The sequence below is a fragment of the Solea senegalensis genome, linkage group LG14, assembly GCF_019176455.1.
Source record: "Solea senegalensis isolate Sse05_10M linkage group LG14, IFAPA_SoseM_1, whole genome shotgun sequence".
In the NCBI taxonomy this organism is placed as follows: domain Eukaryota; kingdom Metazoa; phylum Chordata; class Actinopteri; order Pleuronectiformes; family Soleidae; genus Solea; species Solea senegalensis.
This window is the reverse complement of record NC_058034.1, coordinates 22,515,471-22,539,426: the sequence shown is the minus strand read 5'-3', so window position 1 is coordinate 22,539,426 and position 23,956 is coordinate 22,515,471. Positions and strand designations below refer to the sequence as shown.

Genomic DNA, 23,956 nt, shown 5'->3' with positions numbered 1-23,956 from the left:
AAAAAATACTCTGAAAAACCAACCATGAAAAAAATTACTCTGAAAACAGACCAAAAAATATATTACTCCGAAAAACAGACCAAAAAATAAATGACTCCAAAAAACAGACCAAAAAATTAATTACTCCAACCAAAATTGTTTTTTTTCAAGTGAATGCAATGCGCCTCTGTAGAAGAGCTATATTTATATTTTTAAACAGCTCCTTTTAATCAATATTTATGTTTTAACTATAGCATGTTAACTGTAAATGAACTGTAGTCAATTGTTTTACCAACATAAATGTTTAAATAATCACAGTAAAACAAATCACAACATAACAATCATCCGTTAGAAATTATTTCCATAATTTGGCATTATTTCTATTTTCCTCATTGACTACAGTGGTGGCACGTTGGCTTAGCCACCTACCTTTTAGCATCCACGTAGAATACTACAATACCTACACATGACTAGCGTTAGCATCTCGCTAACATCGCTAGCGTTAGCCTATCGCTCACAGCGCTAACGATTTTCTTAATTTTATTTTACACAATTATAAACACAATACCACAGTGAGTTTAAACATTAAATAGCGCAATAGGTGCAACTCTGACTGGTTTTTAGGAAAGTATTTTCAATAAAGACATTTTCACAACAACACTTTAGCAACAAGCTAATAATTACGCTTAGCCTCCTAACGTGTAGCAACCATGCTTACCGGAGCTCATACAGAAGGTTTGCACGTTGACAGCAGCTTTTTTTATCCAAAAGAAAATACAAAACTCGATCCTCAGTGTGTTAATCTCACTGCATTCATCAGGTCATTACATGTTTCATCAGGGGTGCTCTTTTACGAGCGTGTGTATCAGAGTGACAACGCACTCCGCGACCATGACAATGGGAACTGAGATGATGCGCCACCTTGTGGTGGGCATGATAAACACCACTAAATGACATAGATGGGTCTAGAAATCATGTGGGTCACATGTATGTTTGTGTCTTTTAAAGAAAATTTGCTTTAAATTCAACAGTATCTCCGAGTGTAAAGCCTCAGTGTCCCAGCTGTGAGACAGACGCCGCTCATTAGAATCGGATTAGAAAAAGTGACAGTTGTTTTCTTGTTGAATCTTTGCTCACACACTGAAAACACAGCAGAACACTGTGCAGGAACTCCGCCCTCTGGATCCGTCATTTATCTGTATTTATGTGAAGGCAATTGAAGTTGAAATGTTTTAAGAGCCTTAATTGCATTATCATGAAAAATGCTCTTTAAACATGAACAAATGTGGAATAATCTCATGTTGTTTATTCTTTATCTCGTCCCTGATGCGCCTGCAGCGCTGCCGTGCTGCCAGAATATGAACCGCGTCACCGTGGTGCAATATATCAAACGCGTGGAGGGAATATTGTCGTGTGTTTGGTGTTTAATGTGTCACAGATGCAGCATTCTAATATTCCACTGTGTAGCGCAACTGTGACTGATTAAAAATGATTGTGGGTCATAAATAAATAATCAAATCATCCTGGTCTGTTTGTTTTATTGGCAAATAAAACCACAACTCTTTTTTGTTCTGCTTTCCCAAACTTCAGATTTGAGACTTCACACACACACACAAAAGACTTTGAGACAACAATTGTTTCTAGATGTATATTTTATTAATATTATCTCCATAGTGTTTCCATTAACTAACGTTGGTCTGGTGGACAGTTTGTGGCTATATGCTGCTGAGCTGAAGAGATGAATTGATAATTAATCGATTACTAAATTAATCGACTATTTTGATAACTGAATAATCGGTTTGAAGCTTTTTTCATGATTAAAACAAGATTTCCGATTGTTTAAGCTTCTTAAATGTGAATATTTTCTTAATTTCTTGCTAAATCATTAAAAGTCAATCATTTTGGTTTGTGGACAAAATGAGACATTTGAGAACATCATCATTTCCAGGTTTTTTTAATCGCTTAATCGGGGAAATAATCGACAGATTAATCGATTATGAAAACAATCGTTAGTTGCAGCTCTAATATGCTGCTGAGCCTGTGTAAAGGTGGAAGACATTCGAAGAGCGGCACCGCAGCGGTCAGCCACACGACAGTGGCCGGGTTCCTTCATGACATCTAAGGCACAGACGAGGACTGAAAAGGCACTTCGATACGCTGCTTTTTTCTTCTTGCAGCTACTCAAGAACACAACAAACATCCTTTTAAAGGGATAGTTCAGACAGTTTAGATGACAGTCACTGAACAAAATACTTCTACTAGGTTGAATCTAAGCGTATATTTGCTTCTGTATCTCACGTAAGGCTTTCCAAGCAGAAACTGCTGCTTGGAAACTGCGCAATCTCTTGCACCAATGCCCATGGACAAAATCAGTGTTTGTAGCTCACGGGGACACAGGAGCTGCTGGTCTACTGCAGGAGAAGAGAAGGTGGCAGTAGCCCTTGTTTGGTAAGTCTGTGTCACGTAAGTCAGTTCAATCAAAGGATTTCAAACACCAATGCCACAAAAAACACATTTTAACAACAACGCCGGTGTGACGTGATATCCTGTAAAATTGCTGATTTTCTCTCTGGACGTTGGTGAGGGAGAGCCAACGATTAAAAAAAGTGACACAAACTTCAGCTTCCGGTCAGAAAAGTCTGAACACAACATACTTAACATATCATACACTGAAGCAGGTATAGATTTTGTTGTTTAAGCTGTTTCTCATGGCGAGCATCCATGTCTTTTAACTCACACACAAACATAAGATCAAAGAGAACATCAATCCTCACACGTTCTTCTTAATCACTTTAAAATAGATTTGTATTCTACCAAAGCACAATTAACGTCACAGGAATTCACGGACAATCTTCTGTCATACACTAGTTCAACATTTACAACAGTTTGGTCGTCAAAAGTAATTTACCTGTAAGAATAAACTGTTCTTGTTTGTTTTATACACCTGACAGCTTTTGTGATGATTTAATGATAATGATTTTGTATAAATAATTTGACGTAATTCCATGCATATGTGTGGTGGAAGCATTTATGAGGAAAAGGCGTCTAGATTTAACGCAGATGGGAGATTGTGCGACATGCATCGTGTTCTTGGTTCTCTTTCGCCACAAACTGCTAGAACCTCCTGAATGACTTTGTCCTACATCCTGCTGAAAGACCAATGATCCACATATACTCAAACACAGCTGTGATTGGTCATAATGCTTTATTCTTCCATTGGAATCCCGCTGGGGTATCGCTGCACCAGCTCCTCCACCTCAATCACCTCCACCACCAGGTCACGGATGTCCTTGATGGAGTCTGGTGGCTGGGCTCCAGGGCTGGACGCGGCCTCCTCTGTGACAGCCTCAGGGGACACGGCGGCTGTCACATCTGCTGCCTCTACACCTGCACTCACTGCTGCTTCCATGTCGTCCTGCACATGGACGTCACTGGCAGCCTCCGCCTGGGTCTGAGAAGGCCGCCCGTCGCTCGGATTTGTGTCTTCAGGTGTTCCGTCCGAACTCACGGGCGATTTGCTGATGTCGGCGTCGTCCTGCAGGACATCAGATGTCGTGGAGACTTCATCCTCGCTGCTTTGCGTGGTTCTGATGTTCTCCGTCGACTCGATGTCCGAGGGTGGGGATTCACTGCCCATGGACACACTCAGAGAATTTGGGTCTGAGGCTTCATCCAGTCCCACATCTCCAGGTGTGAGTACTGGTGCTTCACCACCAGAGGGTGCCTCTACCTTGATTCCTGAGTCTCCTTCACTGCTGTCTTCTGAACCAGCTCCCACAGCTGATGTGGGCTCTGTCTCAATGGCAGGACCAGGACTCAGTGCAGGAGCTTCTGTTTTTGCATCCGTCTCTAAAACGTCTACATCCGTGAGGAGATGTGTCACTTCTTCTACAACATCCGTGCTCTGTGTCACAGGTTCGTCAGGCGGCGTCTCAACAGAAACGGCCGCCTCTTGGATCACAGTCTCTGCTGTCACACTGACGTCTGGTGTCTCATTTGAAGAGGCCGCATTTGCTAAAGCTGCCGACTCGGCACCCGCTTCCACCTTCACAGTGTGGAAGACGCCCTCTGCTTCAGGTGCGGCCGTCTCCTGACCGACAGCAACGGTCTGCGCGCGCTCTTTTTGTTCAACTTCACTCACAGGCGTCTTAATCACACTGGTGTCTACGGAGGCGCTGACCTCCACAGATTTAAGACCACTGCTCTCCTTCTCCTTCTGCTCCTCCTCCTGTGGGGAGGAGGATAGATCATTGGCCACAAGCGGAGAAGTGGGCTGGGACTCCACGGAGGTTTTAGAGGGAGAGGAAAGTGCCATGGCGGGGCTTCCTGGTATAGAGGCAGACGGTGACGAGAGACTGGAGCGGCTGGACTGACTAACCGGGTCCCTGCTGTCTGTGAACAAGTTGTATTTCTTCAAGCTCGCCGCTTCCTTCACCACTGCAGAACCGAAAGAAGACAACGTTAATACGTGGTTTGGTCTGTTGTCACATACTGCACGTGTCAGGTTGTACCTTTAGTGACCTCCTTGTCCAGAGTTCGGAGGAGGATGCTCTCAAAAACGTTGTCAACGTGGATGAAGTTGGAGTAGTCGGCGTAGATGAACTGCTCCAGACCCTGGAGCTCCTGCATGGAGAGACGGAGACACATGAGTCAAGATGTGGAGCGTGGAAACTGACTGACTGATACAGTCATGTTATACCTTTTAAATGATGAAGATGTTAACCGCGCTATTTAAATACATAAAAGGCAGCTTTGAGTGATCATCAAGACTAGAAAAGTGTTCTAGAAATAATTCACCATACGAAGAAGAGATAAACAACTTGCTTGATTTGTATCTACATTTTCACAGTCTGTGCATATATATCAGATATAGGATTTCTGGATTATAGGGCGTAGTTACCCTTTAAGAGACGTCAGCAGACGGCTACATAACTGAAAGTGTTAAGCCTTGTTGAAGAGAAGCGAGATAGAAACTAACGACAGAAAGAATCATTTTTTGTGCAGATAAGAGTATGAACACAGAGCAGCTGCAGACACTGTAAAAATAGACCTTCAAGAAAGTTAAAAAAAAAAAGTGTAATTTCTGGGAAAAAGTCAAATTGTACATTTGTTGCCTAAAAAGGAAAAGTTTTTGCACTGGAAGAATAATCTCGTTTTAAGAAAAAACATTTTTATCTTAAGATATTACAGTTTAACTCCAAGCTGAAACACTAGTTTGTGTGAAATCCTAATAAGAGGAACAAGACGTTAATTTAAGGCATGTAAGGTCAACTGCACATCCTCAGTTGGGGTCTACTGTACTGCATGTAGTTTTTCTGTGTTTTAAAACTCATAATACCACCAGTTTCATCTGTTTTGACACAAACAAACAACACGCCTTGAAGACTCACAGCTTCCTGGTCGGCAGTGGAACTTTAAAGGAAACTTCATTTACAAAGATCCTGCCCCTAACTTTGTTGAATAAAACAAAGGTTCTGTCAGTGTTATAGTGTGTCTCTAAATACAGCAAGGCTTTGCATACACACATTACAGAATATCAGTAAGAAGTGTGTAACTGACATTTACCCTTAACTGCCGACTGAGAAGCTGTGAATCTGGACGCAAACGTCCACGGTTGTGATTAACGACTGTCTGTAGAATCCCATCGATCCTCTCGCTGTGACCGTGTTGCACAGCAGTGATCCACATCTGCCGTCCTCTTCACAGTCTTTGGTGATCGAGTTTCAACCTTACTGACTTTTTCCTCGTCGTAGCTCACAACATCGAAGAGAGTACATGCTGCATATGCATATGTGTCTCTGGGTGTGAACGGTGCTTGGCGTCGGCTACTGGAGCACTACTGACAGATGTGTGTGTGTGTGCGTGTGCGTGTGCGTGTGCGTGTGTGTGCGTGTGCGTGTGTGCGTGTGTGTGCGTGTCTTACAGTTTTGCAGGTGGGAGCCAGTCTCTTCTTGATGAAAGGCAGTGTGATAGAAACAAGAGCGTCCTGGAAGATCCTCTTCCTCACCGTGCTGCTGTCATAGTCGTATTGCTGCAGACGCACACAGAACACAAGACGTTACTACACTTCTTCTCGTCGTCTTTCTCGCTTTTCTCGTTGATTGTTGAGTTTCGCCTGCAGGATATTTAAAAACACTGATTTGAGGATTAGGCAAATTGGACACTTGGTTGTTTTTGTAACCCTGTGATGGACTGGTGATGTGTGCACCAGCGTTCTTTTCCTTTCTCTCTCAAATCACTTGATTTACACTAGGCTGAAAGGTTATTATGGAATTATTGATCAATAACGACAACAAATCCTGCCTACTGTAGCTTTAATATCCAAGGTGTGGATGCCATTACGATTTAATCTATTTCAACTACGACAGTAGATAGAGAGAACGTTTGATTTTGACATTTAACCTTTGAAGTAAAAGATTTGATATCTGAAAGAAAGAGACTGTTTGTTTATTATGCTGCAGCCACTGATGGACATTTAATCAAGCATGCTGTTAGTTTATCTGAAGCTTGACGACGTGTTTCAGCTGCTGTAAAGACAGTGGAGACTAAAGGGCAGTGGTTTCTTAGTTTCCGTGACTAACTTCCACTCACTGCTCTCTGTACTGACGATAGCGGCTTTGTAAACCGACCTTGAGCACTCGGTGTTTGGCCTTTTCCAGGGCAGAGCTGGGGTTGTCTGGATTGTCCTGCAGGGCCTTGTGCTGCAGCTGCTCAAACGTGTATGCTGCATTCTGCATCAGCTGAAACACACACACACACACACACACACACACACACACACACACGCAAAGGAAGATGAGAAACTCACAGCTGCCTCAATCTGACTCAGCGTGTTTTCACAACACTCCGTCACTGTGTTGATAACGGAAAACACCAGTGTGTTCTAAATGTTGACTGACAGATAAATGAGTCAGAAAGTCCCTCCACCCACTCAGTCTGAGCACAGACACTGTGTGTGTATGTGTGTGTGTGTGTGTGTGTGTTATCAAATATATACCAGCTGCAGGTCCAGCTGAGCGCTGTGGATGACTCCTGTGATGTTGGAGAAACCGAATCTGTCGTGCAGGTGGTGCAGCTTCTCCTGCAGCGAGCCGATCTTCTGGTAGCAGCTCAGCAGGTTCGGTCTCGTCATGTCCGTGAGAGCCTGTGAGACCAGGAGCAGGGAGGGATTACTCCAAGTCTCCAGTGAAGGGTGAAAAACAAAGAAAGAAAGATAGAAACCTTCTTCAGTTGCTCGTTGTCTCCTCCCACCAGGACGTCCTGACACTTGTCCATCATGCTCTCACTCAGATGTTGTCCCTCCTGAAAACCAGAGCTGATCGGCTCCATCAGCTCCTCCAGAACAGAGGCCAGGTACGGCTGCACTGACTCTGAGCACAGCTTCAGAGCCGACTCGGATACTTTAGCTGCACAGGAAACAAACCAGACATACACAAGTTCACCAAAACACCGCCCTGAAGTGCCACAAGGGGGAGTCTGCAACTTCCCAGTCATTCCATGACCTCACAACCATCTTATTTATGGTTTTGGTTTGTCACATTAGGGAACACATATTCACCATTAACCACATGCTTACTAACATATATAAGTAGCATACTAGTAATTATTAAGCACATATTATCACCTTATTCTTTAGATTTCTCCTAAATAAGTACTCTGACGGCGTCTGCATGGAAACGACAGCGCGTTACCTTGCACTTTCTCCTCCAGCTCCCTTCTGCAGTTGAGGATCTGGTCCATTTCGGAGTGGATCAACACCTCTTGGTTCCGGACTGACATGCGACAGTCTTCCTTCAGCGCCGACAGTCCCTCCAGCAGATGCTCCTGAACCAGGATGTACGCCGCCTCCACCGTCTAAACACAAATGCCACCAAAGCTCTGGTATTTCATTATTTTTACTGCATTTCCTTTCATTTTACTGCAGCAGGTGACTGTTCCACTCACAGCAAACCAAACTCTCTTCCTCTCCGTCTTCTTAGCCTTGAGACGAGGCAGCATGTCTTTCTCCAGCGTGGGAAGCAGCTGCTCCATCACCATGTTGGCCATCACCTGCAGCCCAAACACACACGTACATGATCACATGCTTTTATTACACTATAACTCTGAAGGTTCCCTAAAGGTGGAAACACATTAAACACGTCTACATAATTTAGGCATTAAATGAGTGAGACTGGGGATAATAACCTTTATAACCTCATAAACGGAGTGAATTGCTTTATTTCTCACTTGTTAAAATGAAGTTGTGTAGCTTGTAAAGAGAAGATCTTCTTCACTGGGCGGTTAAAGGGACAATCGTCTCTCTAAATTAGAGCTGAAACAATGAATCGATGAATTAATCGATGACTAATTTCGGTTTGAAGATTTTTTCATGATTAAAACAAGATTTCCGATTGTTTAAGCTTCTTAAATGTGAGTGTTTTCTTCATTTCTTTGCTCTGGAAAACAAAGAAATCATTAAAAGTGAATCATTTTGGTTTTTGGACAAAACAAGACATTTGAGAACGTCATTGTTTCCAGGTTAGACGAACACCGATCAACATTTGTCTGATATTTTATGGACCAAACGATTCATCGAGAAAATAATCGACAGATGAATCGATTATGTAAATAATCGCTAGTTGCAGCTCTACTCTGTAATAATGAAGTAACTAATACACCTTCTCGTCTCAGTTGTCCACATCATAAATGTGTTATTATTGTCACGTTTCCATCATTTCATATCAAAACAAACACTTTTGCTTTGAAATACTACGGTGAATCTATTCTATCATGAATACTGTGTTAAAAATAAATGAAATGCCAGCGTGAGTGAGTGAGTGAGTGAGTGAGTGAGTGAGTGCAGGCACGAGTACGATGCTGCATTTAGAGCACAGGAAATGTCTTTCAAATTAACTTCACAACCCAAACTTCCTTCCACCTCAAGCTTCATTCTGAGTAAACAATGAACCAATATAGCAATACAATGAAGCACTGATGCTGCTGGTGTGCGTGGGAGTGTTCCTGCTCCGCTTTAAACCCAGTGATCAGAAACAGGGAAGGGAAAACTGGAGAAAAGAAGAGAGGGAGCATGACGCCGTGAGGGAGGAAGAGTTCATTTGCAAATGGAGATGAAAGTCAACAGAGGGAGAGGAAGCAAATCAGCTGTGGCTCTGAATCCCACACACAGCGCTCATTATTCCTAATGCAAATACACTGCAGTGTGTAAACAGGAGAGACTTTGGTTTCTGAACACCACCATACATACATACATGTACATATATATATATCTATATATATATATATAGATAGATGTATATATATAGAGATATAGATATATACATATACATATATATCTATATATATGTATATATCTATACATATATATAGATATATATATATACACACATATATATACACACATATATATACACATATATACATATATACTGTAGATATATATCTGTATGTATATATACATCAAACATAGAATAAAACTTGCTTTTTTAGATCAGACAGAAATAAGACTTTGTACAGAACATTTTCCAAAACACTGAAATATTCATTCTTATAATTACAATGCAAATCAATAACAATTAGGGCTGAACGATATATCGTTATCGTATCGATATCTAGATATGAACATTCAAGATATTCATATCGAAAAAGCAACGATATAAACAAAATAGATTTTCCCCCGCGCTCGCCCTGCATGTACAGCTCTGGCAGTCACAATAAACTTCATTTTTACGATTGCCCTTGAATGCACCACTACGGCCAGCCAACCACAAACCTTATTTCATGCTTGGAACGACAGCTGAAGCCAACCAATGACAAACATAGGAGGGCGGGAGGGAGACGGAGACTGAGACACGCACATACACACACACATACACACACACACACGACATACACAGCGGGAAAGAAAAGTGACAGAAGATAATGCGGCCGGTGGCGATTTTGTGCCAAAACATAAATCATCCTCCATTATTTGGAGGTATTTTGGATTTTAAAAAGGATGTCAACCCGAGCGAGGTGTTGTGCAGGTCGTGCTTGGCGAAAATTGCAACGAACCAAGGTAGCACAACAAACATGTTTCACCACCTGAAACAACACCATCGCGTGCTGCACGAAGAGTGTATTACAATGAGAGAAACACCGGGGACTTCTCAGGTATCCCAAAAGAAGCCCAAGTTAAGTGTGTTTACTGATGCGTTCAGTAGTGTTACACCATATGAGTCGACGTCCACCAGACATAAAGGCGTTACAGACGCTATAACATGCCACATTGCAAAAGACATGGTACCCGTGTACACAGTCTCACAGTCAGTTCTCATCAATAAAACACTTTCCATGTGGAAAGTTTCCACATGTTTTTTGTATTATGATGTTTTTATTTTTCTGAAAAATGCTTGCTTTTCACCGAACCCGTAGTCATATCGTATCATATCGATATCGAGATATCTGGCATGAATATCGAGATATGAAATTTTGTCCATATCGTTCAGCCCTAATAACAATCACAGGTGTAATAAAGTAAATGATCCATATGTTGTACGTACTCTGACATCACTTCCTATCAGCATGTCCCAGACCTCGTATTTGCCCTTGTCCTGTCTGTAGAGCTGGACGGCTTTGACGAAAGCTTGGACTTCACACGTCTTCTTCTTCAAGAAGTCTGACACAGAGGGGACGAGACATCATCGAGATCTCAGAGTAATACATTTTTTATTTTGTAATAACGAGATAAAATAACTTGAGGGTTTACAGCTTTCAATTATCATTATGATTGTCTTTAGTTCTTCATCCTCATCTCGTAAAAACTCATTCACGTATCTTATTATAAGGAGATAATGAACGGATATCCCATGATAACGAGTTGATTTCTCCATGATCTTGAGATAAAAGAAAACAAACAAAACACACTGATCGCTGAAGGTGAAGCGATCAGTGTGTGCAACATCTCTGTTAACTGAGAATTTTTATTAAAGTGAAAATATATTTGATAAAAAAGCTTGAAACTGTCGAACAACTGTCATCTCATGTGTGTGATGTGAATGAAACACTTACTTTGCAGCAGATGTAGATAAACTATGTCCTCATTGTCCAAAATAAACTAAACAATAATAATTGTGTGTTGTGTTTGACAACATCCAATAATAAAAGCCAATATTGACTGACACCATCATTGTGCGCCCTTGCTGTACACTGTGCAGCCTCCCTACCTTGGTTCTGGTGTCTGATGCAGTCGGACAGGATGGAGAGGAAGGCCTCCTGTTTGGCCTGCTGTTTGAAACAGAAGTAGGAGTCTCTCCTGTAGGGCAGACGCAAGTAGACGGGAAACTGACCCGGCATCCCAGACAGGGGCGGAGCAAAGTCTTCCTTCACGTCTGAAAACGGGAAAACATAACGACAACTGATGACAAATACAGGTCTCATCTTTTTATGGTATTTATTCATCATGGGAGTATTTCACTCACTGGTGTCATCAGGGAAACACTTGTCCACCATGGCCATGTACTTCTCCTCTGTGGTCAGAACGCTGCCCCCTGTGGGCAGAAGTTTGTGGTGTGGAGGAACTCCTTTGACAAAACACTGAGGGCACAAACAACAAGAGGAGGAGGAAAATGATGATGAAAGGTTTATACAGTATATACACATATATATCTACATATATATGTTTATATATATGTATATATATATCTATATATATGTATATATATATATATATATATATATAGTTATTTAATGGCTTTTTTAGCTGTGTGTATGTGTTGTGCTGCATTTGCGCCGTCACACTCACATCGAGACCCTCGTGACACTCCAGGCAGTAGTTGGCCCTCACCACCACGTAGCGCTCTTTCCACTTCCTGGTGTCGTCAAAGTAAAGGACGGCCTCCTCGTACAGAACCTCACCGTCCTGAGGAGCCTCCTGCTCATCACACACACACACACACACACACACACACACACACAGAGATAATATGCTTTTTATATGCTGCTTTTATAAGATGACAGTTTATTTAATATTTTAACAGACTCACCATCAAACATAATTTCATTTTATGCCTCAGTTTAAAATATAACCCAAATAAAATTGTGGGTTGCCAAATAAATAAATTCAACCCATCTAAGGGTCGTGACCCAATCTCGATGAAGCCGTTATTATCCACTTAAAATGGACTGGTAACAGTAATAAAAGTCAAATCTATAGCAAAGTCTGTTACATTTCAATTTGTATTTGATTCAGGGAACTTTGGTGGATATGCAGAAGGGTTCTTTTATCTCAGAGTTAAATGCATGTCGGCCTCACAAAATAACAGACAACTAGCAGCAGAGAGGTAAATACTGTTTAACTGGCTGGAGAAGGCACGGAGAGACCTTTAATTATATTTAACTTCTATAATTAATGATATTTTGATCAGGCTTTTACGACACTGTGGTTTACAGCAGTAACTATCACAGCTGATCTGTTTCAGGTACTCTGTTGTTCTTTTGTCTGGATGTTTTTAGCACAAGGACAAGGACAAAGACCAGGTTCTGATTATTGATCAGGGACACCTTTCATGAGTGAACTGGTCCGCGTTGTGGAAACAGCCACGTACCCTCTGTTTGAGAAGCTGCGTGATGGTGTCCTTCTGCTGCTCCAGCTCATCTTCTACCTGGGAGAACCTCGCCACAGAGAACTGCTTCATGTAGTACGGACTGAACGCCGTCAGCTCAGCCTCGGCCTGGCCTGCACACACACACACACACACACACAGAGAGCAGTGTCAGTGCCTGTAGAGAGACGGTGAGCAGAGGTCGGGTTTCAGAGCAGCTCTGAGGAGGAGGAGGAGGAGGAGGAGAGTCCACATTTATGTGACTCACTTGAGACCAGGTTGTGCAAGTCGGAAGGAGGGAAGTCAAACGTCAGTCACATGCAGGAAGGAAATGAGGAAACACTAAAAGAGTGCAGACCTCCGCCAAGACTTTGTCACCTGTGTTTTACATTCTGGTCCACTGGATCCAGAAGAACCTTCTTCCCGGTGTAGCCCACTGCAGTCACACATCTTAAGTAAAAGGTGGCCCAAAATAAAACTCCTGAGACCAGAATAATTGTATATCTTGTATTTATACAGACTTTTTTCTGCACGTTCTCATACATCAGTCTACAGAGCACATCTGTGTTTTTATCTCACAGGGTCACAGGAGCGGTTTGTGTCACTGAAGCAACGGCGCGTTCCATCCGTTATCTGAACTTGGATTTCCAACTTGGAGTAAATGCTGCTTCTTTTACCGTTACTAGCATGTCTGTCTTCCACGTAGTACTGTTTTTCATTTGTAATCTTTAATCGTACACGCGTTGGTGCGCTGTTGCTCGCAGTTCCCAGTTCCTATGTCAGTGAAATGCCGCAGAAGTCTGAAAGAGGACTCACTGAGGAAGGCAGCTGTGGATCAACAGCTCCTGCGTCCTGTGATGTCAAAATAACACATGGACTTTGGTGTGGGAGAGTGAGTCTCCAGTTGGAAGATTCAAATATTTGTCAGATATCGTAGAATTCGCACACTTCAGAGGAACTCCAGGGCCTTAACTCTAATCCTAACAAGGGATTTGATCTCAGGGGAGCAACTTAAAAATGTATGAACACATTCTTACTCCACCTACAGACTTCACGTCCACATCTCGCCACTTCCTTGGAAAGAAAACATGGACTGGTAAACAAATCTGTGACTCCTGCATCACACTTGTTTCTGGAGCAATCAGACTCTCCGTCTCTGCTCGGGTCTCCTGGGTGACTCGCACTAGCTGCACAACATCAGCCAGATGCTGTTCACTTCCTGCTCTCGTCAGACCTCCTGGCAGTACATCTGCAGCATTACAGAGACAAGAGAGAATCTCTCAGAGTCTCTCAGACGTGGAGTTAAATCAGGTAAATAAAGTTAAATAAAGCTCAGCAAACAGACACAACACACAACTAAAGCTCAGCTGAAGTCAAAGGCAAACACATGTTCTAATATTTCCCTTTTTTCCTTCTCCCTCTGCACGGTTGACATCACATCACAGTCGGGAAAACTAATCCACTAAATGGATATTTACCCAGCTTTAAATGCTCAATATCCACAAACAATCACAGGTAATTCCTTAAATCTAAGGTTCAGCGCTGTGTCACTGTCTCTCCATCGTGTGTTTGATAGATGATGATGATGATGATGACGACACACGGCCATGAAAACCAGCCTCAGTCATGTTACTATGGAAACAGATCCTTCATCGTGCTGAAGATGTGTTTGGAAAACTAAACAACAAAAAGACCAAGCTGGGTCTTATGGCTCTGTGTGTGAAGCAGAGTCAGTTCTCTTACTAATATCGTGAGACGCTCTCAGAAGAGGTGATAAACAAGTCTCATCCAAAGTCAGAATGGAATCACTGTCAATCCATTGTAAAGGGATATTTGGGTAAATGACCTTATTTATATAGTTCTTTTCCACATGTTGTGATTTTTAGCACTTTTTACAAGTCGTATAAGAACAGCAGGTTTCTTCTTTTAGTTTGATTAGCCATTCAAATGCAAATTAGCCATTCATTTTCTTCACTAACATAAGACGGAGCGTTTTATCTCCCTCTCAGTTCACTTCATGGTGCTCTGAGCTGATTTGAATGACTCTGACTTCAGGTCCCGCCTCTCACCACCCTGCTGCTCTGTATGCAAAAATACCTGCAGTCTTATTTTAGCCTCTTTTCAGGTTCAACGGTGTTTGCAATGACCAAGACACGCCCTGCGACGACCGTGTTTACGAGGTGAAATATGAAGTTGTGCATCAGCAGTAAGTGGTGACCTCTGGAGCAGGAATCAATCTGTCCAGCAACTGAATATCTGACTAAAACATCTTCATCAGGCAAAACCAGATTTCCTTTCTTCTTATTTGAATCTATCTAATATTGTACAGAGATTGTGATTTTACTAAATGTATCCTTTAAAAACGTAAGAACAAGCTAACAACAGTGGTGACAATGTGGACGTTGTCTTTAATCACCAACTTGTTTTTATATAAAATGATGCAAAGAGAATAAAATGATACACAGAGAATAATGTGTCAAGAAAATGCTCTTATCAATAGTTTCCCCTTTTAATAATTAATAATTATTTTAATTTTGAGAATTACTGCTTCTTCTTTGAGCCTGTTTTACAGACATTTACGCTCCAAGCGTGGCAATCCATTCCAGCAGTGTCAGTTTATTGTCATTTCTTTGAGTTTGCTCTAAATTCTAAAGACGTCTACTGATGCTGGCAGCCTAGTTTTGCCCCACAGGCCTGCAGCTGCTGACCACTGCACGATAAAGCGAGACAATTAGACGTATGTGTTTGTGGTGGCAGATAGAAACAGTGCTGACACTGCAGAGGTGAGTTACACCTGTTTCACCCGTTTCACCTGAACAAGAACAGAAGGAGCCGCACCTGTCGACTAATCCATGCTGTGGGTGGGAGAAAAGCGACTGATCCAGCGGTGTGTTTAAAGGATTTCTGCACGTTACTGTGGGAATGTTATCAGCACATTTACACATCCACTGTGTGTGTGATTAACCCTCCAGTTTAGAGCCACGATAACCACAGCCACAAACAACACCAACAACACCAATATCCTTTCACTGGAGATGAGTATCTGGCACTTCACACTTCACGGTAAGGCTACATTAATTAATAGGGATGTCCCAAACGATATTGATAGAGCCCACATGATCACAACAACAGCGCGTGTGTGCTACTGCTATTTCAGAGGTTAAACATTTTTCTTTAACTTCTGAAATCAGAGGCTATGAAGCCGCACAGCGAGCGCAAGCTAGCCGTTAGCACCACGCTAGCTCATCCTGAGGCGAGCTGCTAAAACAACATTATTTCATAAACCAGCGCCACCTGTCGACTTTCAACAGCCTCCGTTTGTTAATTATTCCCCAAAAAAGGGGTGTTTTAAATGTGTCCTGAAGCTCCACACACGGAGCTCAGTACGTCTGCGGGGCCGGTCCCCGGAGGACCAGTCACTCACCATGTGTGGGTTGGGCTAATCCAAAATAGTGAAAACAAGGGGAGTGGTCTCTGAAGACACACTGTTACCTGTGAAACACAGGTGCTCTGAAAACACCCCCATTAGCACTTGGTACTTTCCTCCTGATTAAATTAACCATAGACTGTATGAAATTAACATGGCAAAAAATGTAATATTCTTATGTTGAAGGTTAAAATTGATGTAACCATTGGTTAATAATAAAGGGGTCTGTTTTTCTCATACCTGCTGCTGCTGACTATTGTTCTGTGTTTAAGTAATATCACTTGATCAAGCCTATTCTAACATTTCACACTACAAAATAAGTCATTAAAGTATGTATGATTCGCGCTGATATCGTATTGGATCAATATCGGTATCGCATCAGAAGTGAAAAAGTTGTATCGGGACATCCCTATTAATTAACATTGTCATTATAAGCATTTACTAACAGCCGATCAATGTTTTAACAGTAATTTAGTTATCTATCCATATATCATTCAAGGGCCTATGAAGCTACTGTTATTGTCAGTAATGACTGTTAACAGTTAAAAATGGCATTAAAAGCTTTAAGTAACATTAAGTCCCTTTATTTAGTAAACATTTATTAAAGGTTTCTGTGTCTAGACCGTGCTGGGTGGTATGGACACAAATTTATATTACCAGTGTGTGTCGGTTAACGTGACTGCGTGCAGCCCGGTCAGCTGCAAACATGCTGACGTATGAAGAAAAAGAAATGTTGTTGTTTACTTTCAAACCACTAAACGTTTGAAAAGTGTAAAACTGGCCTCATCAGCCAGCTGCGTGACGGTTAACGCCGCACTGAAGCAGGTGAAAGTTTCAGAGAGTCACAAGAGAACGGCAGGAACACGGGTCTGTTGTTAATTCAAGGTCATCAGCAGACTAACTTCATCAATCAATTCATTATAGATATTATCAGAAAATATAGGCGTGTGGTTTTATAAGGGGGGGGGAGACGGTACGCACATGAAAAAAACATGAAATTACAAATTTAAACGACTAAACAGACTCAACTGTAAACAGAAGTGGCCACCATGTCCTGAACTTTAATATCAGATTAATATCAAAGGGAAGCCATGACTTTGGCACTCTGTTTAGTCCTATTATTTAACCCCAGGGTTCTTTTTATTATTGTTATAAATCACAATGTGCTTCATGACATGGTGAGACATCCTCTGTCCTCACAGACATAAGCAGAGCGGAGCACAGTAAAGAGTTCACTTCAAAAGCCTGGACTCAATCTTTGGAGATTCCCCAAATGGAATGAGCTCATTTTTGTGTGAAGTTATAGGAAACACTGACATGTCAGCTCATGTCCCATGTGTCTCTCACACACACACACGAACAGGCAAACGCGTAACTATACTGTATTTCATGGTTTGAAACCAAACAAAATCATGAGATTTCTCAGGAAAACACAGACGACACAGGACAAGTCACTGCAGAGCAGCAGCAGCAGCAGCAGCAGCAGCAGCAGCGTGTGCGAGCTGCTGGGAATGTGGAGAATGTGGAGATACAGCAGAGAGCGAGGCTGGTTTGCCCCGGCATGTTGACATAATATCACGCCTAACACAAACTCGACACGTCGTCACGCGTCCGTTTTCATGCATTCATCAAAGACTCATCCTCATTAAGACATTTGTTACTTTAGACAACGTCACCTGATATTATAATTTTTATATTTGTATAATTGTTTTTAACGTGTGTGAAATATTATTCGTACAAAAACGTGTCGTTGTGTCATTATTATATCGTAGAATACTGTACATTACTTTTATTCTATACCAGGTCACAGGGGCACGTGTCATGGTCCTCTTACCAAAGAGCGCTACTTTACACGACACGCAGTCTTACTAAAAAACAATCGTTTAATATCGCGTAATATTTTGAAATTAATGCCAGGAAACAATATTCCCGTTTTCTAGAAAATGCATAATGTCAAAATTGTGGTCAGTCAGTTTAAGCATCTTTGAATTCACATAAACTGTCTCGGTCAGTTTTCTCCCTCTCTTGGTCTTGGGCTCCCAATGTAAAGTTATTTATAATAAGAAACTAAGAAGTAAAAAGTGGTAATAACAGCAGTACCTGTAATAGGGTAACCCGAATATAAATATTGAAAAAATATCAATAATAATCGTATGTTGTAATTACTGTTCAAATGTGTATTTTTTTATTTTTAATACACGGGTTAAACCGTGGCGACTCAAGCCCCGCCCTCTTTCCTCTGCCTATCGGACAACCTGAGGAGACGCCTGCCAACAAACCAGCCGAGTTTAGGTCCGAGCAGGTTCACGCTTTATTTACAAAGACATGAGACCGATGAACATCTCGCAGGGGTCCAGTTTCAAAGACTTCATCCAAGAGTTCTTAGCTGCGTGAGCATCACTGACAGAGTCACCACATGTTTCATAGACATGGAAATAACTCTCAAAGTGACTGAAGCTCAGACGAGTCACGCGGTCCAAAACGTTGGCAGACACAACGGAGACAAACTCGTGAGTGAGTGAGTGCTCTCCATCACCACGGACAACACGGATAATTATATTAAACGTGGTCGAGAGACACCCGCGGGCCGCCAGTGTCCATGCATAGAACATATTACAACCACTTTGTATTTGAATTTGGATTGTTTGATCACTGTGAACCTGTCTGTGGAAAATAACACACAGACTAGCTCAGGACCAGACACGTCGTCCAGGATGTTCACCTTTGACCCAATGACTCTAGAATTGTCTAAACCTCACCGTGATATTGAAACTTTGTACTGTTTGTTTTTCCAGTATTGTCATGAACCTTTATTGAGGGAACTGTGTTACCAGGAGTGTAATGGTCTTTCATGCTGATTGAACAAACAGAAGTACTGTATTTACAGTACTTGTCTCCTCAAGACTTAAAGGTGAAACACTGGTTTAGCTGTATATGCACCGTGTCCTGTGGTTCAGGCGAGCTGAGTAAACAACAGGTGGGTTTGCAGCAGAGATTTGAAGCAGCAGCAGCAGCAGCAGCAGCTTCCTCTCTTTGTGGAGAGCTGTGGACTCGGATCCGGAAAAAAAAAAAAAAAGAGGGGGAGAAGTGGCCCAGTTTCTCAGCTCCTCTGAATATCTGTGAGATTGTGTCATGGCAGCTGGAGGCAGAGCAGAGTGGTACAGCAGTGAGAACAAAGAATCCCACACCCACATACAGCAGTTTTTGCCTTGTTGGGGCAGCCCATGTCCAAGAGGGATGGAATTAGATGACTGGAGGGTTGTCGGTTCAAATCCCAGGATGGGTCAAGCAAGGCCTGAGGTGGTCCTGAGCAAGGGCACCCAACGCCCGGGCACAGATAAGTGCTGCCCACCACTCCTGGTATGGCTTGCATGTTTTCACTATCACTATCACGAACTTACGTTGAGGCGTTGCCAACGAAACGACAGGAGAAGCTTTTGTGGAATCCAAGCAGAGGCAGAACATCCACACGTTCACTTGAGTAGAAAACGTTTAGGAAATATCTCCGGAGTATTTCCCAAGTGAATTCTGTAGACATTTGCATTGACACATGGAACCCCTCTGGACTAGCCTTGGTGAACCCAGTCGATGTCGGCCATTTTCCGACTTGATTTCCCTCTGCTGACACCATTTTGACCGAGTGTGCACCAATGAAAGTTTGGTCCGAATGGCCACCACTCATGATGTCACCCATGGCCGTAGTTCATACGCAGCATCAGCAACAGGCTGCGATTGGATGACGCCACCTGCCAATCACACTGGTGTTCAAACATATGTGCTGTAATTTATCTATCGTCAGAAACTTCACAAAACTGACATTGTGTGCTACTGAATAACAGCTCAAACTAGCGATTGAGAACATTAACTTGTCAGAAAAAATGTTTAATGATGTTTTAAATCAAGTGAGATGTCCAAGCTCATCTTACCATAGACTTCCATTCAAATTAACTTCTTTTGGCAGAGTCAGCAGAGTCGCCCTCTGGTGGCTATTCAATATATTATAATTTCTGGTTGATTTCTGAGGGCACAGGAAGAATCCGTCCATTCTTTTTATATACACAATGTATGGTTTTGAACATCTGGTCCAGCCTGTAGAGTAACAGAGCAGATGCCTCATGTCTGCCTAGTTCATAAAATATGTGCACACATGAATCACCACCTCACCAGATGTAGACAATGTCTGACTCAAGGTTTCTCTTCAGAGTCAGACAAATATCATCACAATTGTCATAAACAATATTCCTGTGGTTTGTAACATATTATTATTTGTTTTCTACCAATCCCTATTTCATAATCCCAGAGAGCCAAACGACCTCTCACAATGTCTGCTGGATTGTTTTTGGAAACAAATATCCACTGAGGATCCATGAAGCTCATAACACACATATTGTGTCATCATATTTCAGCATTTGGCCTACATTCAATGTCAGGAACTGGAAAACAAAATAAGAAACTGCCAAAACTCTAGAAAAATGTGAGCAGGAACCAGAGATTTTTTTTATTTATTTATCCAATGATTCATCAGTTCTGCTGTTCCTGTGGCTTTTTAGAATCAAACCAATCAATGACACGACGCACCCATTCATTTTCTACCACTGTGTCCTCCTCATGATGGTTGAAGGGGGTGGAGCCAATCCCAGCTGACATAGGGCAAAGGCGGGGTTCACCCACGCACACACGGGAAGAGCATGTATACTCTGCACAGGAAGGACCCAGATCCAAACTTGCTTGCTTGTAAGGCAACAATGCTAGCCATTGCACCACTATGTGGCCATCCATGACACCATGATAACCAAATAGGTCGGTGTCAAACAACAACACCCAAGGTTTGATTCCCTGCAGTGATCTTTCTATTTTAATTCCTGTTGGTCCTTTCTACACGGTCTAAAATGTCAGAAAATTGTGTATTATATTTATATATATATATATATATGTATATATATATATATATATATATATATATATATATATATATATATATATATATATATATATATATATATATATATATATATTATATTGAGATTGGCTTTCCCCCAAAAAGAGATATTGCCACATGTTAAAATGTATAGTCATAGAGAAGCAAAGTCCCATTTAAAGGTCCAGTGTGTCACAATTAGGGGGGTTTATTGGTAGAAATTGAATATATGACCCATTAGTATGTTTGTATGAGTGCATAATTGCTTTAGAATAGATTGTTTTTGTTTTTTCAGTCTTAGACAAATATTTATACAGTACTTGGTTACTTGGGTTATCTTGCGTTTCAGACACTTCTGAATTAGTTTCACCTTTGAAAACCAGAGACTGTGTTGATTTTGATATGGATCCTACGGTCAGCACAAGAAGACCAAGGATCAAGGAAGTTCGACTATAACACAGGCTCACGGAGCAAACCACTGACAGAGACATAAAAAAGGGACAAATGATGTCATTCAGAAAAACTGCTTCACAGACACCACCAAAACTGGACTGTTGTCAGTTTATGAGTCATCGAACATCTCTTCAACCCAACCCAGTGACCTAACTACCACCAAATTCTCCAATACATACACCCACCCCACCTTCTGCCCTGCACACACACACACACACACTCCACAGAGAGAGAGAGAGAGAGCACAAAGTTAGAGGAATGTTTCTTTTCACCATGACAAACAAGTGCGTGTTGTCACTGAAAATCACTGGCAATACAAGCCTAAGAGTTATCTCTGAAAAAGGCAGCCAGGAAAACGTGTTCTTCAGTCTGCAGAATGAGGCTGAATCCAAATAATCCCAACATTTACATCCCAAGTCCTTCTGTAACCTTGGCCTTGTGAAGTTTTCCCATTGAGGTCAAGGAGACATATGAAGGAAGGGAGAATCCATAAGGACTTAGGAAAAGACAACTGTGGCAAAATCAACTGCACTTTACACTAGACTATATCAAATCTGCTGTGATTAAGAGAAGCGAGTGTATATTGAATGAGTTTCCTGTTGACCTTTTATGTCACAGCACAGAACAACGCGATGGCCGGTGAGATGGATCGTACCACGGTCGCTCTACATGACTCTGGTGGTTGCGGTGTTGTCTGAAGACAGACCCACGGCGGCTGCATGACTTCCAGCAACAGTACTGCGGTCTACACCTCGTCTGGTTTTGGTTCTGGTTCAAAGACCGGGGTGGACAGTTTACATTTACATGCCGGAGTTATCGGACTATGAATCGCATTATCCAGGTATGTTAGTCTGATTAAGACTAGCTCCATTTTAGTCGGATTAACATGTATACGTGACATTAAAAAAAAAGAAGAATTCTTGTCCTAGTCTGACTAAACTCTGACTTGTGAGTCAGGTTCCTCCAACTAGTCCAATTCCTTTAGGAAGGTTATTTTATTTGGGTTAAAATATTTTTCTAAAAACCATGAACGCTCGCCTGTGAGTGCACCTGTCTGTACAGAGCTACGCCCCGTCTCATTTAAAGACCTAGGGAGATGCACCTTTTGTCCTCGCTACACACACACACACACTGATCCAACTATGGACACACCCAGCAGCAGAGGAGACAAAAGACTGGAAGGGAAAACACTGTGTGTCCCTTCTCACTTTCCTTACCCTTCCCTGCAGGACAGGACAGGCAGGAGTGACCTGTTCAGTCTCTCTCACACTCACACACACACACACACAGATTTTAACCTTAACCAGGTACCGCCTCACCCAAACCTTAACCTAACTACACTTTCCATTCATCGATCCACATCCACTCATGCCCCCACAGGGTCTTTGGGGCAATTGAATACCAGGCCAAAAGATCATATCCCCATCTGGCTGTTTTTTTTAATGAACTAACCTTTTCTATTTAAATCGAAACGAGTCAGTTATGTACAAAAATAGCACATTTAAGAGCTAGTGTGTCTTAAAGCTTGATGCTTTGATGCAGTCCATGTTTTGTTTTGTTTTCCAGAATAAAAAGGCACTGAAGAAAAGCAAAAGACACAAATAGGACAAGCAAAAAAAGGCCTATCTCGGTCAAACCAGGGTCCAAACCTGTGGACACTTCACCACCGTGTGACCCCCACATCTTAGCCGTGAACTTAACCTTAACACTGAACCTAATCCAAGCAGGTGTTAACCTCTGAATAGCCCTTTAAAAGCGAGGAGCAGACACAATATCCTGACAGAGAGACAGAGAGAGACACAGAGAGAGAGAGAGACACACAGAGACACAGAGAGAGAGTCCATGTGTATGGCATGGATTTAAGTTTAGTGGAACTGGAATGTTTTTTTTCCTTCTTTTTCCTGTGGAAAGATACAAGAAAACCTGCCTCACAGGTTTGTGAGCAGCGGCGCAGAGACGTTCTGGTGTCTAATGAAACTGGTTGACCGGGTTGTTTCCACAAAAACACAGTTCACATAGAAACAGAGACTCAAAGTGAGGGGATGAGACACCTGAGTTTCTGAGCTGCTGAACGAAGACGCGGTTACATGTGACCGAACAGACACGAAGCTGTGTAACAGCACGGAGGAGCACAAGTGCTGCAAGTTCACCAAGTTTTCTGTGATTAGAGGGAAACGCAGGCAGAGAGACAGCGGCAGTGAGACAGCGGCAGAGAGACAGCGGCAGTGAGACAGCAGCAGCGGCGGCGGTAACGCGGTGCGTCCTCGCCGCCTCGCTCCACAAAACACTGTCCCCTCTTTACCTTTGATATAGTTGGACTTGTTGTCATCCAGCAGACTGGACGCGGAGACCCCCATGGCGCTGCTGCTGAGAGTGGATCCACAGGTAGAGCTCAGTCCTCAGGTACAAACACCGTCACCACATCGATGAGACGCGGCTACACCCGAGGGAAGAGGAGGAGGAGGAGGAGACACGCCCTCCTCCTCTGACGATTACTCACAAAAGCCAACTCACCCCTCACACGTGCAGAGGCGTTTCAAAGAAGTTTGGGGGCCCTATTGAGCAATAGATCTTCAACTTTTTACAAGGAAACAAAATTAT

General features: G+C 42.3%; 1 protein-coding gene across 1 annotated transcript; it reads right to left on the bottom strand.

Annotated features, from left to right (window-relative positions):
- Positions 1-1,613: 1,613 nt before the first annotated feature.
- Positions 1,614-23,828, bottom strand: niban1a (niban apoptosis regulator 1a). Its single transcript, XM_044044629.1, has 14 exons — positions 23,658-23,828; positions 12,561-12,691; positions 11,759-11,887; positions 11,436-11,550; positions 11,181-11,345; positions 10,518-10,633; positions 7,924-8,028; positions 7,671-7,833; positions 7,201-7,385; positions 6,977-7,123; positions 6,609-6,719; positions 5,903-6,010; positions 4,491-4,602; positions 1,614-4,416 (listed from the first exon to the last, which is right to left on the bottom strand). The coding sequence occupies exons 1-14, from the start codon at positions 23,710-23,712 to the stop codon at positions 3,185-3,187; spliced, it is 2,874 nt and encodes a 957-aa protein (XP_043900564.1). The 5' UTR covers positions 23,713-23,828; the 3' UTR covers positions 1,614-3,184.
- Between the last annotated feature and the right edge of the window lie 128 nt (positions 23,829-23,956).

Bases quoted from the DNA above. Each gene is read 5' to 3' on its own strand.
- niban1a (XM_044044629.1), bottom strand. From the start codon at position 23,712: ATGGGGGTCTCCGCGTCCAGTCTGCTGGATGACAACAAGTCCAACTAT. The intron at 11,346-11,435 runs GTGAGTGAAATA...TCCCGTTTTCAG, and splicing joins GTGTTTCCCTGATGACACCA to ACGTGAAGGAAGACTTTGCT. The intron at 8,029-10,517 runs GTACGTACAACA...TTTGGGCTGCAG, and splicing joins TGATAGGAAGTGATGTCAGA to GTGATGGCCAACATGGTGAT.